This window comes from Apis laboriosa, unplaced genomic scaffold (genome assembly GCF_014066325.1).
Source record: "Apis laboriosa isolate Shangri-la unplaced genomic scaffold, ASM1406632v1 scaffold23_cov150, whole genome shotgun sequence".
Lineage (NCBI taxonomy): Eukaryota > Metazoa > Arthropoda > Insecta > Hymenoptera > Apidae > Apis > Apis laboriosa.
Window position 1 is genome coordinate 2,743,921 of NW_025222452.1, and position 19,334 is coordinate 2,763,254.

Here is a 19,334-nt window from a genome sequence, read left to right on the forward strand (position 1 = left end):
ACCGGCTCTGCACAGGGCGGCCCGTTTCGTTAGCCTACCACGAGGAGAAAACGAGTCTCCTCTCTTTCATCTACGTTCCCTTTCCACTAATTTCCTCCGCGTATCATTTCACCCAAAAATTATTTCTCAAGATTTCAAAGAAGAAATTGTACAGTAGCCACGAATCTGATTTATTTACACGGGATAATATATACGAAATTTCATCGCCCTTAAACTTGAATCGTTGAACAAATACGTGGAAGAACTGTTGAAAACGGGATATTTGGAACTCGCATCTCTATCGATACACGATGGAACAAGTTACTTGGAAAGTAACTGGCAACTTCTCTCGTAAACGCGTGTAAACTGGAAAACTCGTGGAAAATTCCTAAACCGTCGACGATGGAAAGTTTCGTAATTTCGGAATATACCGGCGGATCGAAAAGGGGAGAATGCACGTACGGCTCGCGAAACTTTCGGTTGGGAACGGAGGAGGCAAACGGAGGTCGGGCCAGCGAGAAACGAGGCAAAGGGAAATCGGGTCGAGGCGGCGGATCGATTAAAAATAACAATAAATTTCGGGTGCACGCAGCTGCAAGCAGGATATATCGGGTGGCTTGGTTCCCAAGATGCCGGGAAAGCGTTCAATAACACGCTATTGCTGTATCACGCGTGTGTCCAATTCGATGTACAGTTAGGTATGCGTTTGATAGCACGTTCGAGCGAGCGCGATCGTAAAGATCGGTAAAAATCGTAATAAGCGCACCGTGCATCGAGTGTATATATATATATATATATATATATATATATATATATTCGCTTCCCTCTCGTATCGCCATCGTAATTCTCTTTCAGTAATCGGCTACCGTGCACGCTGAAACTTACATTTAAACTCGCGGAGAGAAGGCTGGCAGCGCTAGAGGGGGGAAAAAGGAAAACCTGAAAGCCGGAAGATTCCTGGAGATACGACGTTCCTTCCCCGTCCAACTTGGATACGTGGTCCAACGATACCTCGCTTCGTTATCTAACCAAGCTTGCACAACAACACCGACGGAGAAACGGGCGCGTGTTGGAAACGCTCGGGCCTTCCGTTCTCGCAAGTCGATAAAACTTTTCGACCGATAAACCCGCCTCCTTGCCAGACCTTACACTTGCGCGTCCGCGCAAAGTAGAAATCGCATCGATGTTGATATCGTATCGCGGTTAACGGCGAGAGAACTTTCTCTCGGGGAGTATATACGCAACGAGAGTCAAAAGTGGGTGCGGAAAAATGGACGACGTTTGCACGACGTCCAGGTGGATATGTTATTTTAATAAAATACGACACATGCCCGCTCAGTTTGTACTTTCTCGATCAATTTCCAATGCGAAATTTCTCATAATAAATTCCTTCGCGTTCGAGAGACGCTCGATACTCGTATCATTGCCTCTTCTGATTTTTCCGTACTTATTGGCGCGCGTGTATTCACACACGGAGGCCAATCGATGCCCGCGATCCCCGTAAACCTACATGTTAATCGTTGGAGGAACGCCGCCCGAGTTTCTGCGCCGGGTCGAAATCGGTAATCGGTGGAAATTTCTCTCGCACGAGAACGATACGTAGCATTACGTACGCTGATTATTTACGGCGGTGATAAGGACGTTTATTGCGGTATTTATCTTCATTGGAGGGATTAAATTAAGCTTTGTCGCCTATTAACCGTAATCGATATGAAACGGAATTGGAACTGTTTGTTTTCCGCCACAGTTTCTCCGCCCGTAATTTCCTGAGGTTGTTGCACGATTTGTCCGGTTATGACTTATGACGGGCGGAACCGATTCGCGATATTAAGCATTCGTGTATTAATCCGACACGCGATATCGAGGCTGCTTTTAATTTTCGTTCTCTTGGTATCGAGAGGGGATCGAGAGAGAGAGAGAGACGAAAGGACTACGGCTGAAAGGAAACGTGCACGCACAGATGGAACAATGGTCGTCCTTCCAGACGTTGTCGATGCACCGATACAATGGCAACGGGCACGAGCCTACGTGTAGAATCACGTGTAGGTAGTCACTGACATTTTAAAATGTCAGCGGGCCCTCTCGCAATGCACTGTTTATCATTCAGGTTACCGGTGAGTCGTCTCCTGTAACGATATCTGTATCGGCTTTACGAGGATTCAAAGGTGACGATTAAAATTCGCGGTGGTCATTGCTCTCGTTATGACCGCGTTGCGACGTAAAATTCGAATCGTCGACAATAGTCGATATCTTTTTTTTTTTTTTTCTTTTTTTTTCAGTCGTAGAATTCGTGTAGGTAGACACAAATTTAGTCTCGAAGGGATGATTTATTCGATAAGTAGCTTCGTTAATATTTGGGCGGAACGAAGTGTTTTCATTTTTTACAAGTTGAGAGAGACTCAATACGGAGTTTGAGCATGACTTTCTAAATGTATCTCGTAAGTTATTAGGCAATGGAAATGTGAAAACCTTTGGAAGAATGTAACCTTTTCGCGTAAGCCAGCGCGAATCGCTAATCCTGAATAGCTTGCCCTTTTTCGTTAAACGACTCGGGATTAATAACGGATCGACTTATTAAAAGGTATGGAACGTGAGATTCGTACGAGATTCGCGCGAAAAAGAAAGCGGTAATCGAATTAACTCTCGTGAGATAAAACGCTGTAATGAAGATTTCTTGTAACGCGTTAATGAAAATTGCTACTTAATTGGCAGCATACGATGATGGATAGAGATAGAAGAAGCCTGTAAATAACCGCTCGAGTTCTCCATCCAGTTAGTTTCTATTTATAAATTTTGCGAAAAGAATTTATACCAGCTTTGCTATATATTTCGTTTCGTTACAAATCATATTTAAAAGACATTTGGATGGAAAGCGAGTTTCGACGTACGATTTCAGATTCGTTTACACACAATGTACACAATATCTAGCCCAATATCGGCGACGAAATAAACGAGAAACGAGCAATTTATCGTTCGGTTCCATCTCTCGACGAATATTCTTTCCCGGGTGAGAAGACGCAGAGAAAGCGTGGACAGGAACTTCTTTATATCGCGTCCACCTACTCGTCCCGTTCGGAGTTTTCTATGCACCGCGGATTGCGTAATCCCTTTCATTAACGATATATCGTTCGCTGAACCCTGCCTCGATGCCTCCTTCCTTCCAACCGCATCCACGTGTAAATTTCTTCGAGTCGGAGAGAAGAAGCGTATAATATTCCGTGAGAGCACCATTCGGAAATCAAGATCGATCTCAGAAATCTCAGAAAGATGAACGTCACGCTCGGTAAAAAAAAAAAAAAAAATTGCCCAACGAGCTCGATCTAATTTCGATCTCGATCTAATTTCGATCTCGATCTAATTTCGATCTCGACTTTTGCTCGCCCGTTAATCGCGAGTAATGGATTAAATAAAAGGGAGGGATCGCGCGGAGAGGGAATAGAGGCAGCGGTGATCACTTTTACTCGCTCGTTAACGAGCGATCCATATTTTCTCGCGTTTCCCATCTTTGGGGAGGGGGGGAAACGAGGATCGAGAGACGGAAGTGGGTAAAAGAAGCCGGGATCGCGAAAGAGCCGGCGAACCCTTCCCATCCAGTCTTATTACGCGAGATTACACGTCCATTCCGGCGTTCTGATTAATGTAACCGAATATAATGGTCGGTGTTGGCCTCGGCAACCGTTTAAATCGCCCTACTATTCTCCATCGAGGTTCGAGTCCTAAATTTACGACTTTCTTCGCTTCCTCGAGAGCACATCTCTTTCCATTCGTCTCCGATGGCGTTGAAATTTATGCGCGGATTAGAATGGAACGGAGAAAATTGAAATTGTCCAAGCGTTTTCTAACGGTGAAAAAATGTTAAATCCTCTTGACGTTCAAGTTATAGCCGGATAAAGTTTTTTAACTATCTCGGGGAAGTTTTGAAATTTTAATTTCACTTTTCCATAATTTTTGGCTCCTCGGTTAACCTGATCTGAAAATATTCTTGTTAAAATTTTTTTGAATGATGATAGATACGCGTCCTCTGTCATTTTAGAGACATTAATTAGATCGTTAATTGTCGATAATTCCAGGGTTAAAAGTTTCGTTTTCTGCACAACGACGCGATTCTCTCGAATACGAAAGTTTTACAACTTACGATAACGCAACTATAAATTCTCCGGCAAAACGGATCTAAATCCCACGTCACATATGTCGATTCGTCTTCTCTTTAGCGTTACGTTGGCATAGATTCTTCGTTCCCTGCGTCACGTAACTTTTACAACTTGCCACGTTCCTTCGTGTCTCGCCACTGACACGTGTCAAGAGATTGAACTTCGACCAATATTGCCGACAACGACCGTGATCCTGACGCCATCCGAGACCGCTCGTTGCCGAGGATCGGCACAATTGCCATTGCTGAGAATATATAAAGGAGGACGCGTTAATCTTCGTTACGTAATCCCACCTCGTCGATCGAGGCTTAGCGAAAAATCATGCGTGGCGGTAGAAAGAAATCCTCTCCGTCTGCCATTTGACCCCCAAGCGAATTCCATCCAAGCACCTCGTGGCACGCCGCTCTTCGGTTCTTGAAACTCCCTTCTGATCTTTGCTCCATCCTGGACCCTCGATGAGACACCCAATGGGGCCTGATTTACGCGGAGCAATAAGACGCAATGACTCGCGCCTCTTTTCTCTTCCTCCAACAATCGTGATCGCGCGATATTATTTATCGCGTACATCATCGAGGCCATTCCGAGGATACCCTCCTTTTCTTCTCTTCTTCTTTCTAGAATATCTCGTACATATACATATATATATATATATATATATATATATATATACGCAATTATTTGATTTACAACGCCGTGGTTAATACCTTATTCCATCCACGATTCCTTCCTTTCCAACGATTCGTGTGCGTTAACACGAACGCTAACGTTCAACGTCCCCTTCGATCTCGTCCAATTCGTCGTAAGCCAATTCTACTTACATAAAACCGTTCAACATAACCGTACCACGACGACCACAGTTATCTATCCAACGTAATCTTTCCCGATGGCGATCGCGCCATGGCTACGAGCGTGTGATAAAAAAAAAAGAAAGAACGTGTGATAAAAATAAGAGAACCTTACCGAGTGTCTGAGAGGCCGGCCGCGATCCCGAACGTCAGGATCCGCTGGTCGCGTCGGGCCGCGCCGATCAATAGAAGACCAAAAGGCACATGTCCCGCTAGCTTCTCACGCGGCGGTGCACTCCGCCTCGTTGCTCATGCCGTCAGATAAACGCCGGATAATCCTTCCGATATCGCGCGAAAATCCTCGATATCGAGCATCAAAACCACCCCCTTCTACCCCTTCTTCCTTCCTTCTCCAACCTCCTTTCTCCAACCTCACCTTCCTCTCCTCCTTTCTCTCCCTCTCTCCCTCTCTCTCTCTCTCTCTCTCCCTCGATCGAAATCGACCTCTCGCGGACCTCGTCGTCGCGAACAAATCACACGCACAGTTCCGAACTTCTCGTCTCGCCCCGTTCAGAAGCCGAAGAATCGTGGAGAAGGCGAAGGGAAGAGGGTAGAGAGAAGGGGCCAGAGAGAAGAGTAGGTTTTCTCTTTCCCTCGAGTAGGAGGCGTTGGGCGCGCTTGGCCGATCGAGGAACGATCAGAGGGTGGACGACGGTGCGGCGCGATCGTCGGCGATTATCATCGCGCACGGAGAGGTTTGGTCGTCGCCGTGACGGGTTTTCGGTGGCGGGCGACGCGGATCCGAGTTGGGATGAGCGCGAAAGCCGAGAAAAGTCGGGGCACTGGGCTGGCATCGGGCAGACCGACGACCCGGTGCGCCTCTACCGACGCGGCGACGCACTGCGCCGACGTCGCGACGACGACGACGTCGTCGCCTAGGCGACCGAGCGCTGCCCCTCTCGCTCCTCTCCTCCGCGTTGGACGAGCAACGAGGGCGACCGAGTTGGCGGAGGGAGGGGATGGGATCGATCAATCGAACACGCGGCGCGAGATATCGAGATGTCGAGAGGGAGGCTAAAAAGAACTAAGGCGCGTTACGATTTTTTTTTCCCCCTCCCTTTTCTTTTTGCCATCATGAAACTGTAGAGAAGCTCTCCCTCTCTCTCTCTCTCTCTCTCTAGAGAGATTCATTGACTTTTTCGTCCAAGGATCGTTTTAATTCGTGAGAATATTGGACACTGTTCGAGTTGGAGCAATTCTTTTATTTTTTTTTTTTTTTCGATATCTCACAGTTTTAATTTTGAAAGGGAAATTTGTTTATCATCGATATAAATTATGTTCGTGAATGAATCGATTCGAGTAAGAGGTATGCGCGTGTTAGAAAGTTTTTCGGTGTGAATTTAGGGTATGGAGATAGTTGCTTCGATCATGTTGAATTTTAATACACGTATCCGCTATAGGTGTTCGATAATCGATCGATTGATGAACCGCGAAGCGGCGAGGTTATACGAACGAAATGGTGAGAAATGCTATCAAAGTTTACGCGAGATTGAAGCCGGAAAAGGATAAGAAAAATTTATTGGTACGTGTTTCGTATGAATATCGAATCGAAGCTTGTGCCTCGTATATAATTGTCCTCTTTCCTTTTTTCAAGGATTACGAGATCTTGTATCGTCCCAGGGAGAATCTGGAGGAAGATTTCTTGATTCTCGTCTCCCCCATTCAAAAATGCAAGGATTATCTTGACAATCGGCCCGAATCGTGGAATTTCTCGTGAGATATATCACACAGCCTATATCATCGCAAACGTACGCTTGTGTTGAAACGCTCGAAACTTTCAGTTTTTACCGAATATTCGAGGAATCCGCCACGCAAGACGAGGTGTTCGAAAATGTGGCACGACCGGTAATAGAAAGGTAAAAAAGGAATATAATTTCGTTGATTAATTAAAAATCTATTTCCCCCGCCAACGTTCACTCGTATAACTTTCGTTCATTGAAGAGCCCTGGACGGTTACAACGGAACCATTTTCGCCTACGGCCAGGTAATCGGAATTATCCATCGAGAATGTGGTACAAGTGTCGAGCCCAAAATTTTATTCCCGATACTTGGAACGCTGTTTACCCCTTTCCTGTGAAATTTCGAAAAAGATCGAATCGCTCCTCCGTGCCACATCCTCCAATGTTCTCAACTCGCGAGAAACCTCAACAGAGACGAACCATTTGTGGAACCTTTTAAGCCGTGAACTTCGTAGACGGCCAGCGGGAAAACCCACACGATTACCGGGAGCCTGGAGAACGATGGCCGCGGTATCATACCGAGAAGCTTGCAATTCCTGTTCGACGCGATAGGAAAGGTAACGTTTGTCGGTTGTTAGACGGTGATGTAGGCTGTTACACGAGGTGCGCACGAGGAGAACCGTATACCGCCCTTAAATTCTATGCAGAGGCCGGAAAACGTGTACTCCATCGAGGTGGCTTATCTGGAGATTTACAACGAGACCGGGTACGACCTGCTGGATCGGAGGCAGCCACGAGAGTTCTCCGTTACGAGATTGGAAGATTTACCGTAAGTCTTAAGCGACGTAAATGGCGGCCTGTCGAGCGGTGCGCGAACACGGATACGGAGGTATTTTGTAAAAAGAAAAGAAAAAGAAAAAAAAAAAAAAAAAAGAAAGAAAAAGAAAGCATTTCCCTTAAGGGAAACTTAAGTCCGGTTGACCTGTTCCTCCCGATGATTTCGACCTGCATTGAATATGGAGCATGTTGCAAGGTGCAACGTGTTGCTATTATTATGTCTCATTGTTATGTTTCGCGTTATGGGGGGATTAATTCTTTTCTCGATAAAAGATAAGGAAAGCGTTGAAAATGAGATTTCTTATTGTATGGAAATTTGCGGATGTTGTTCCAGGCGTATCAGCATTAGAGAGGACGAGGTTGGAAGATTGCATTTGAAGAATTTGACGTTCTACTGTGTCAAGAATATAGAGAATGCGCTTGAGTTGCTTTTGCTAGGAGAAAATAACAGGTATCGTTTATGATTATTATATACGATAATAGAATAATTTATAGGATAAAGTTATTGTCTAGGAGATATAATGATATTATGAAAATGATTTTTGATAGGACCACTGCCGAAACACCGATGAATCCTCAGTCATCGAGATCGCATTGCATCTTTACCATAGTAGTTTCCACCAAACAGTTCGGCGCTGAACAGTACAAGAGAGCGAAAGTGCATCTTGTCGATTTAGCAGGGTATACATTTCTCAATCTTGTTATTGACCGATAGTAAAAGAAGCACGAACGAGGAAATAAATTATTTTTTTACGATTATTTTGATGAAATATTTTTGAAAGTCAAAAAAAATAATACATAATGAATGTTATTTATAATTTTTCATTTTATCAAATTTTATTTTGGAATCGATTTCTATTTCGTATAAATTATAATGTTAATTTACAAATTATTATTTATTTAAAACGATAAAAGTATAGTCGAATCTATATCTCGTATCTCGTATCTCGTTCATGTTTATACTTACGTTAATATCTGTAGACAAGAAGAATAAGCAGTGGGAGAACAAGAAGTGGGAGAAGGACAGATAGAGTAAAATACTGAAATCAGCGCCATCTCTAGAGTGCCGCAAATGAAATACAAAAAGAAAGGATAGAAAACAGAAAAAGAAGGATAAAAATAATAAGAACTGATCACTAGCGCTATCTCTCGAGTATCGAAGACATTTCTTCGAAACGGATAAAACAGAATAAGAATTGAATATTAGCGCTATCTTTCGAGTATTTTTAAAAACAATGAATCGCACTCAAGAGATGGCGGTAGTATTCAATTCTTATTCTACCTTACCTATTTTAAAAAAATGTCTTCGATGCGCAACTGACAGTCAATTTTTATTCTATCTCTATCCTCTTTCAACTATTTTCTGTCCTTTCTTTATCTGTTTCCTTTGCGGCACCCTGAAGATGGCGCGAATTTCATAATTTTTACTTTATCTCTATCCTTTTTTAGCTGTTTGCTCTCCTTGTCTTGTATTTGTAGCGGGCAAAATTAATTATCTAACTTATTGATCAAAAATTTTAAGAGTTTAGTCGATCCAATTTTTGCACATCATAAATTTATGCATCCGATATATACTTTTATTTTTGTACATTTGTATATCACGTACATAATATATAAAAACTATATATAAGAAATATTTCATATATAAATTAATTTTTTAGAGGTTCTATATATTTGTTTTTATACATTTATATACATTATATATTTTGGAAAACAAAAGAAAAAGATTCTGAATTTGTAACGCTTTATTCACTTATTCGCCAATCTAATTTCTATAATCAACAAGATGGTAAATTTAAATTTCTTTCACAAATTGCATTTCTATTCGAATGCAGCAAGGAAATGACTTTGATTACAAACCGACATCTAGAATGCATTAAATGCCGACCCACTTGTCAGCGATAATTTTTTTTCTCCATGTTTTTATCGCGTCGTGCTTTCTCATTGCCATCTGCGCCCGTGCTGGCAAATTTTGTAACGGTAACCGATTTTGCAACGTGAGATCTACCTACTATTGCTTAGGTCCGAGCGTGTCTACAAATGCTCGATAACCGGCACCATTCTGACCGAAGCGAAGCACATTAACCTGAGCCTACATTACCTGGAACAAGTCATAGTGTGTCTGGGTCAGGAGAGCATGGGTCACATTCCTTACAGGTGCTGAATTCACTCCATCATTTGTACCTCATCAATAAAATTTTTTATTCAATCTTTTTTTCTTTTTAACAAAAGACGATTGAAAAATGGACTTTAACATCAAATAATTAATTTCATATTATTATGAAACAGCTCGATTGAGATGAAAATCTATTGTAATTTTTAATTTCCATAAAACTTTTCATATTCACGACTTTTTATTAAAGTTTAATTGTAAATAAACGTTTAAACAATAATCTTTCTTTAATAAAATTTGTTTAATTGTTATTAGGAATTCCTTATTAACATCGATCTTGAGAGACAGTTTAGGAGGAAATTGCATAACCGCCATGTTAGCGACTCTAAATATTACGTCTTTTAATTTGGAGGTGCAGAATAATTTATTATCTCGCGTAATATCGATGCAATTTATTATTATTTTTAATGTAATCAGATATTCCATTTATTATTTCTTTTTTTTTTTTTTTTTTTTTTTTTTTGTTTTTCAGGAAACGGTGTCCACTTGCAGATTTGCTCAAAGGGTGGCCTTGATAAAGAATTACTTGAAACTAAATTTGGAGACAGACATTAATAGCGAGAACGCATTATTGAGAGCGGAGAACGAAAGACTTAAGCAACAAATCAAAGCTCTGACAATGCAAACCGTTCAGTATTTTTGTTCAAAGATACGGAACGAACTTGCAAATGTATGGATTTTAATCCTTTAATTTTCACATTTTGTAAACAGAATGAAGAACTTACCGCTGACGATAAAAGACATCTTGATCGTAAGATAAGAGATTTCTTAGAATCGGACGAACGAATCTGTTGGGATTATAATCCGAAGAAAGTGCAGTATTGTTTCGAAAGTTTTAAAGAAGCTTTCGAGCTAAGCAAAGATCCTAAATGTTACTTCAAAAAATTGGAATATTACAAAGATCTGGTTATCCAAAGGGACAAGGAAATTTGTATCCTAATCCTAATTAATTTTCTTTTCATTCTTTTATCATTCTATATCGTTACAATTTCTTGACTCGGTTAACAGCTTTGCTGATCGACAAGTTGAAAGACAAAGAACGATCCACACTGAATACTAGCGACAATAATTTTTCAATCAATAATATCAAAAATAATAAGAAAAAGACTGGGCAGAATAATTGTATTCGAAACGATAAAAACGAAATGATACGTGATTTGGCATTAAACGATCACGTTCAAAATGATAAACGAGAAAGCGTAGTACAAAATTCGTCGAACAGCAATGTTCCTTCGAAGAAACTAAAACGAAGATTTAAAACTACCAATCAAGTCAAAACCAATGAAAATATCTCTGCTCGAGATTCGGTGTTCCGAAGCAAATCGACCTTTAACACAGTGATACCAGAATCGTTGCCTTGCAATATCGTCAACTTGAATTTGGATGATCTGATCGAGAATAAGAACCAAGCGATCGATCAAAAAATGAACGAAACCAATGATAATGAAACGACGAATCAACCGTCTTCACGGATACTTGAAAAGCCGCGGAAAAATGTTAAGAAGAAACGTAACACGGAATCGAAAACGAAACAGGAGGACGAGAATAATTCCGTTGAATTGTCAAGTAATGGTAAAGCAAAAATTGTAATCGAGAAGGATTCATCTGTGGAAACGGATTATTCAATTCCGGTGTACGAGAAGTTCTTAAGCTTTAATTCTCCCTCTCCCAAGAGTGTAAACACGCCAAAAGCTGTGATTTTTGAGAAAGATATCGAGACCAAGGTGGATTGTCTCGATCAAAAGTCCGATTTGGGAGAGGAGAGCAACAAATGCTTTGACGATTCGTTGCCTTTGACAGGGGATCCAGAGATCGACGAAGAAATAATAGCCTTCTATAAAGCGAAACGATCTGGAGGTATTTATTGATCGACTACTTCGTACACACACATATATATATATATATATTTTTCATTTATTTTTCTTAATTTTACGTTAAGATTACGATTCTTGAGATTCTTATAAAAATATGATTACATATTTCATCGTAACGTTTGTAATGTAAACACATGTAATAATAGCACGCAGTATTAATCGTATCAAATGTGTATTTATGATTGATATTTATAATTAATTACAATATAAAAAGAAAAAGTTTTATACGATGTGATAAACTAGTTAATAAAATATATTCGATTCATTTATTATATTTTTGTACGTACTAAATCTGTTTCAATTATTTTCTAATATAATAAATTTCTAACACGTTAACGGCCCCATATCTAATTTTTCGCCGTACATTAATGCTTCCAATATTGTTAATCTGTTTTTATGGATCAGGCCTAGACAGTATCTCTTCGCCATATAAGAATACTTTCTAATTTTAAAACTGAATAATTTATCAACGTTCATTTTTATACTGTCTTTGTACATGAAACCTTGGATACCTGAAAAAAAAAAAAAAAAAAGAAAGAAATAGAAATTTTACTAGAAAGTAAAAAAAAAAAAAAGAACGAGTAAATTTTTCTTACCTTTGTATTCATAAATTCGAAGAGTTCTCCTATTTTCAACGAAGACGAGCAATGTTTCGACCAATCCATCAAAATTGAGTATCGTGAAGGAGCTTGGCCTGTATGCTGTTACAGTTTGAAACATCTTTTTCTGCGTCGTATCGTTGTTAAAAATCTATGCATGCAAAGATGAATTGAAATAATGAACGAATATTTGATTGAATATTTTCTGAAACTCATATAACTCACAAATATACTATCCTTGCTAAACTCTTCATCGTAATACAAAAACATTTCTCTCTCGAAGAATCCAGCTTTGAAATTCAAAATTTCTTTAACCCTTCTTCCGAAACTCGTATTATTGTCGTATCCTTTTCCAACGTTCTTGTTAATCGTTAATATGCGATCATCATCCCAAACGATTTTCGTGTCATCCTCGTCCACCGAAAATGACAGAAACTTTTTCAATTCTTCGTTCATCTTTTCAGACGATCGTAATTCTTTCTTCTTATCGATCATCGTGAAAAATGTATCCTGATTTATTTTCTTAACTTCCACGTTGTGGCCAAGATCTAAAACGTGCTGGAAAAATGTAGAATAGAGACATCGGTGTACCACGCGTATCACTTTTATCAATCAAAGTTTAACGAGAATGAAGATTAAAGATTACCCTAAACTCATTGTCCTTCAATCTCCATACGTTCACGGGATTCCTTCCGCAAGATTTTGGGCCAGACGTAAGGAAATATAATTCCTGGTCTCGTTCAAAGGTCGCCCATTCTTCGACCACACCAAAATTGGCCATATCTCCCACCGATTCAAATTTTTCCTCGGTAAACGCGTACGCGTGCATTTGACAATCGTTGCAACTCAATATTAAGTGATCCGTGTCGTTCGTTTCGAAATAATGGACACTGGCAATCGAACCGCTATCGAACTCGATGATTTGCAGATAATCGAACGCATTGAACTGATAAATTTGATTCTCCGCATAGCGTTTCAATTCGGCCAGATCTTTACACATAGCGTCCAGATTCGCCTGAAAGGAAGGTTTCATCGAAAATATCATTGTTTCGTATCGAATCGAAAGATGTTCGTCAATGAAATGAATCGTTTCCGTACGCTTTTCTCTTCCAACATGGCGTCCATTTCCAAGTGCTTCTTGGCTAAAATACTGGATACCTCCGTGACGTTCGTCCCGTTTAAAATCTCGCTTCCGTAAGCTCCATTTTGGAAATAGACGTTGCCAAGAACGGTCCAATTTCCAGAAATAAATTGCGGCACTGAATTTTCGGTTGTCACTGCCACAGCTTCCCATCGATTCACATCTATGCCATTTAAATAGCCCAATAGCCTCAGACTTTTGTTGAGAATCACTGGTTTTTCGAATACAAAATTGCCTGAATGGATGAACAATTTTATAAGATAAAAAATTTATCGTATTAGATTATCGATTTGAATATTAAAAAAAAAAATTCGTTTCTTTCAATCTTCAACGTCGTCCTACCGACTATGGTGCTCTTTGTATTCAGAGGTATGAATCTGTTCGGATTGATGCCATTGATGAGGCGTGGATTGAATTCGTTTCGAAAATGAACGACACCGTGAAAAGTGAAGTGTCCCGTTATATTCTGGTCCCCTGTTAACTGAGAAAGATTGAAACAGCGTATCATAATTCCGATAAAAATATTTCGAATGTTATAGATAATAAATAGAATAAATAATTTTTGAAACGAAAACTTTCGAAACATTGATTCGAATAGAGTCAGGAAATACGTCTTTCCAGCAAAATTTCTTTATTTGATAAATTAATAATTATATAATTCGAAGATACCATGAATGTCTTTTCTTGCATCTCTCGCAAATCGACGCCATTCACCGTTCCTAAAATCTCAATATTCTCCGCTGTAATATTGTAACCTCTTAACACTTTTACAGGTATAAATTGATCGGTCTTCAACGGTATCAATAAATCCATATCGACATCGTTGATCTTCTTCACTTCAACGTTAGACTCGAAAATCACATTGGTGAACGTGAGGTTTGCTACGCAAAGAAGGATATTAAAAAAATAAAAAAAAAGAAAGAAAGAAAAATGTCACAGAACGAATCTAAATTACCGTCCACGTAAGAAGGTCTGTTAAGGTACAACACGTTGGATCGCAACTCGTCGATATCGATTCCCATTATGGATTTTGCTTCCAGAGATTTCTTAACGACGATATTCTTCTCTACTTTTATACCATCTTTGAATATAATTTTCGACTTGACGGAGAAAGGCGCGTCGATGAAGACGGCCTTCTCCCTGAATCTTCTCAGATCTATGTCGTTCAATTTCTCGTGAACGAAGAACTCGTCGTTAAAAGTGACCGTGTCCTCAAATATTTTCGTCCCGGAAACCGTGACGTTGTCCTCGTCCTTATAAATCACCGTGTTCAAAAAATCGTCGAAATCGATCCCCTGAATCGACCCGTTCACGTACAGATTCTCGATGGTTACGTCGTCGAGGAATCTGACGTCTCCACGAATTTCGTAGGAATTGTTCCCCAAATATCTGAATTTATCTGTCAGCTCGCGATACGGTACGCCATTGATGTTTCCAGTTGAGTCGAAGTATTCGGAAACGGTCATGGTACCTGGACACAATATTTCTCGAAAAAATATTTTTCAACTTAAAATATAGGATAATTATAAATATAGGATAATAGTTGTAACAGTACCGTTTACGATCACGGGACCTGAGAGCACCTGTTCCTTATAAGGATCTAGGATATTCTCTATGGGACGTCCGTTCAAGTATTTCGCATCAAGTTCGGTGCAAATGATCGAGTCGAACGTTTTATGCCCCTCGATCACTATGTTCGGGTCGGATTTTTGAACAGTGTCGAGTACGCGTTCCGTGAAATTGTAACCGTTCATCAGGCCAAGGATCGTCAGATCGTCGATGTAAACCTCGTCCTTGACGATTACAGGCCTCGGGCCGAATCGTTCCTCGTTGTACAAATCCGTCACGCGTTCACCGTTGATCGAATCCGCTTTAATCGTCCCGATTACTCGAAGGGAGTTCAACGTCAAATTTCCACTCTGCACGTGGTCCAGCATCGCGGACAATCGATCTTTCAACTGGCCAATCTCCTCTGCCGGCATTCCGTTCACAGATTTCGCGCACAAACGATCCGTTTCCAAAGCATCGTCGATGGTGCATTCGATGTCGGAAGATTCCAAATGTTTGGCGTAATCAACGAGATCGAGATCGTTCACCGTGTTCGCAACTATTTCGTCCGCTATCAAAGTGTCCACCGTTAAATTCTCGAAGCTGGCGTTGCCGAAAGTTTCGTTTACTTTCCTCGTAAAGAACTCGTAGGAAACGTTATTGTTCAACTTGTCGAAGGTCAATTGTTCGACGGTGACAGGAGACTCGAATATAACAGTTCTGTTCAAGCAACCTGTGGAATTGTTCTCCCTGAAGAATTTCTCCAATTTCTTTATTGCTCCAAACGTCACGTTTCCGAAAGTGACGTTGGCAGATATCTTTCTTAAATCTGAAAAACGTGGTCCAAACGTGAAGAATATTCGCGAAACGATAGTTAATTCATTGTTAAATGATTAATCAAAAGTCATACTTGGGAACACTTGATCCGTGTCCAAAGTAACGAATTCGTCCACGTGATGTCCATTGATCATGCCAGACGTAATGGTAACGTTGGATCTCATCTCGACGTTCTTTAAAAATGTTTTCGTCCCGGTTATCACGACATTTTCGTCGGTTCTCAACAGGAGATCTCCTAAATCCACTTCGGTGTTATTGATGATCAATCGGTCGAACGTCACATTACCCGAAACGTTTAAATTGTAGAACAAGATATCCGATGAAATTTTAGTAGTTTCGTTGAGCAATAGCCTCTCTTCCATATTTAATCCTTCTATTTCACAGTCCAGCTGCAATCAATTATCGTAATCTCTCAATCTGCCGATCGATCTAGCATTGCAGCGCGCATGTGTCAACTATTGAGAAAAACGTACTATGAGCTCATCGGTCACCGTCAAATTTTCGAAGCTGATTCCCTCATTCAAAACGTTCTCCTTGCTCAAAATAACGTAATCATCGAAATCTATCCCATTCAAAGTGGTCGCGTTCTCCAATTCCAACGCCTCGAACGATTCGAAGGTTTTCGAACCGGTTACAGTCACGTAAGGAGAATTACCGTTCTCCAGAACGTACTGTTCCGGATACAGAAGGCCATTCAACGTGGACAGTTCGACGTTATTCGACGTGACGGTCTGCAAATAATTAATCAAGTTAATTAAATTAAGACAAAATAATAATAATTACGATTTTGTATTTCGAATTTTACCCCCTCGATGACAGTTTCTCCAGGAATGAGCATATCTCTGTCTTTCCACACGATGTTCTTCATCAGTGTTTCCCAATCGAGGCCGTTGATCGTTGAAAAGGAAAGATCTCCGAGAATCTCCGCTCGACTTATTTTATCGAAATCCACGCCACTGTAATCAACTATAGAATCTCCAAAGCGTATATTTTCGACGGGAATACCGTTTATCGAATTAATCGTTAAATTTTTAACATCCTTGAAATCAATGGTGTAATTGTTGGAAGGGAGAGTGGCGTCTATCCCATTGATCGAGGATACAGTCAAATTATCGGTATACAAACTCCCTTTAACGTAAATATCTCCGTTTATTTCAACGTCCGAATCGAAGCGAAGATTCGAAACGAAATCATTCGATTCCGTGCCGTTCAATCTCGAATCGATCTGCTCGAGCTTCCTCTCCGCTTCCCTCAATTTCATCTCGAAATTGTTTACATCGAACTTTAAATCCTCTTTTGTCAACTTAGTCTCTCCCAACGTGATCGATTCGAAAGTCACGTTGTCGGATATGATTACATTCGTTGCGTTCACCCCGCTTATATTCCAAAACCCTGTGATCACAGGATTTTCGATTTTACTCTCCTTGAGCCGCGCCTTTGTTTCATTGATAATCCTTTCCTCGTATTCTATCAATTCCTGAAAAAAAAAATAGGCGTTTCAAATATCCACATATATATATATATATATTTTTTTTAAATAATTAACTTCGTAATTAACTTACGTTTAACGATTTTTGCAATCTCACTAGTTTCTCGGTCTCGTATTGGAGAGGGTGTTTCACGCTTTTCAGCTGCGTATCAAATTTCACGACTCGATTACCCGCGATAAATCCATATTTCGGAATCGGTGTGATCATGGAGAGATCGAACCGATCGAGATCGTTGTTGGGTAATTGAACTTTCTTGTAACTCGAACCTTGCCAACCTAACGCGAACACGGTCATGTTTTTCAATTGTACCAACAACATGGACTCGTCTCTGTAAGTGGCTAACTGTACGCTCGTTACCCAAGAAATGTCCGAAACGTCTGCAGGAAATGTGAATTAAAAAAGGAAATGAAAAGAGGAAAGAAAAACGAATCAATATATATATATATATATATATATCTTACCGAAACTGGACTCAGACTCTGTGTTGAACTGGAATTCACCGTCTTCGAAGAGAAAAAGACCCGCCTCTGGACCGGAGATCGACAAAAACTGGAGGTATCCGCTCTCGAAGCAGATGAAATTATTCAAATTATACGACTTTATCGTCTGTCGCTCCAAAATGTCATTTCCCTCCATCATATTTCTGTATTCATAGAGGAAGACGTCGTTTTCTCCTCGAAGAACCAATGATACGGTTTCATAAATGTTGATCACCTGGATATCGAACGATCTTGGCACGTAAGTTGAATAATAAAACCTGTATCTCAATTAACGAATAATATTAGAGATTTTTCTTTTTTGTTTTTTATTTAATTAATATTGAAAATTAATATGGACGTATATAAAAGAAAAATTTATTACCAAAAATTTAAACCATTGGTTGAGAAATCAATGTCGAAGCCATAGACATCGATAGAATTTTGCATTTGAAGAAAAAAATCCTCTTCGTTCAACACGAATATTTTATACGTGTCCTGGTTATCTGATAATTTCGTGATAATCTCCATATCTTTCACATGTTTCAACACTGGCAACGATCCAAGATATCGAAAAGAATTTCCATCTAAGAGCGTGTAACATTCTAACAGGATTCCGATGTTCAATTGGACGCACAACACGATTACTATGTTCGATTTCATTTCGATCGCTTTAAATTTTAATATAGTGCCTTTCACGATCAATTTCGTGAGTTCATCGATCGTACCCTTGTCCAAATCGAGTTTATTGTAGAAAAGGGTGGATCTTTCGTTTCGAAATAAATAACCGGTGCCGTTCACTTCCAGGAATTGCCAATTTCTCGCTGTTTTTGGCACATTTGTGTATTCGCGAACGGAAATATTCGTCACTATAAGCTCTGAAAATGTGGTGGTAAATTATTTTCAAAAAAATTTTTTTTTCTTTTACCTTGGAATACTTTATAAATCGGATGGAACAATATTTTGCACGATACCTTCCCTATTTCCAGCTCCAGTCCCGAATTCGTATTCCATCCAAATCGACGATTCATCTTCGGAATCTTCCGGAATTTCCGAGGTTTGTTCGACATCCTGGCAAATCGTGACAGTCGCACAGAGAAAAAGAAACAGCCAAATCGCGTTGCTACGAATCGACGAAGACATTTCACCCGTACAATTAGTTCGAATGATCTTGGAAAGCGTATTCGCAACATTTAAATATTCGGTACAAAATATTTTGATCGTAACCGAGCTCTCGCACATCCAGTGGTTCTCAAAGTATTCGTAATAATTGCAAAATCTCGATAAAAAGTTAATAAATTTTTGATATTATGCACATATTTAGGGGTATATCTGTATCGTAATTATCATTGCATCATCTCCCTCTTTTATTATACTTAAAACATATTTAAATGCATTTAAAATTTGCAATGCAAATCATTGAATTCTCTCGCTCTCTCTCTCTCTTTCTTTTTTTAATTTAATGTTAATGAATGAAAATAAATATCGATATAATTTCTTGATCCTCTACCTTCCAAGACACTCCTCTTGAATAATTTATCAAGGTTTTTATGCTTCATTTGTACACGATAATTATACAACTTTCACGAATATGTAGGTCAACAAACAATATTAGTCGTGCGTTTTCTTTAGAGAAAACGTTTTATTCGATCAACATATATATAATACAAAACAATTACAAACAACGTGCATGAATAATTACGTG

At 39.8% G+C, this 19,334-nt stretch overlaps 3 protein-coding genes across 3 annotated transcripts in view; 1 reads left to right on the forward strand and 2 right to left on the reverse strand.

Annotated features, from left to right (window-relative positions):
* LOC122713518 (disheveled-associated activator of morphogenesis 1) overlaps nucleotides 1–5,271 on the reverse strand; it is a 47,593-nt gene extending 42,322 nt beyond the window's left edge. The window contains exon 1 of the mRNA XM_043934074.1: nucleotides 5,091–5,271. The gene's annotated coding sequence lies outside the window, so the exon portion shown is untranslated. The remainder of the gene's footprint in view (nucleotides 1–5,090) is intronic.
* Nucleotides 5,272–6,431: 1,160 nt separating this feature from the next.
* Nucleotides 6,432–11,532, forward strand: LOC122713403 (kinesin-like protein KIF6). The gene is made up of 13 exons (XM_043933821.1): nucleotides 6,432–6,497; nucleotides 6,570–6,688; nucleotides 6,757–6,831; nucleotides 6,917–6,959; nucleotides 7,170–7,271; nucleotides 7,362–7,483; nucleotides 7,826–7,942; nucleotides 8,041–8,172; nucleotides 9,514–9,648; nucleotides 9,920–10,016; nucleotides 10,137–10,292; nucleotides 10,376–10,595; nucleotides 10,673–11,532. Exons 1-13 carry the CDS (start codon nucleotides 6,432–6,434, stop codon nucleotides 11,530–11,532), a joined length of 2,244 nt encoding a protein of 747 aa, XP_043789756.1.
* A 330-nt stretch (nucleotides 11,533–11,862) lies between these two features.
* On the reverse strand, nucleotides 11,863–18,772 carry LOC122713359. Its single transcript, XM_043933723.1, has 16 exons — nucleotides 18,604–18,772; nucleotides 18,015–18,507; nucleotides 17,615–17,910; nucleotides 17,226–17,530; nucleotides 16,469–17,140; nucleotides 16,137–16,394; nucleotides 15,737–16,052; nucleotides 14,834–15,655; nucleotides 14,234–14,749; nucleotides 13,948–14,159; nucleotides 13,621–13,759; nucleotides 13,236–13,513; nucleotides 12,784–13,152; nucleotides 12,363–12,695; nucleotides 12,135–12,288; nucleotides 11,863–12,050 (listed from the first exon to the last, which is right to left on the reverse strand). Exons 1-16 carry the CDS (start codon nucleotides 18,770–18,772, stop codon nucleotides 11,863–11,865), a joined length of 5,520 nt encoding a protein of 1,839 aa, XP_043789658.1.
* Between the last annotated feature and the right edge of the window lie 562 nt (nucleotides 18,773–19,334).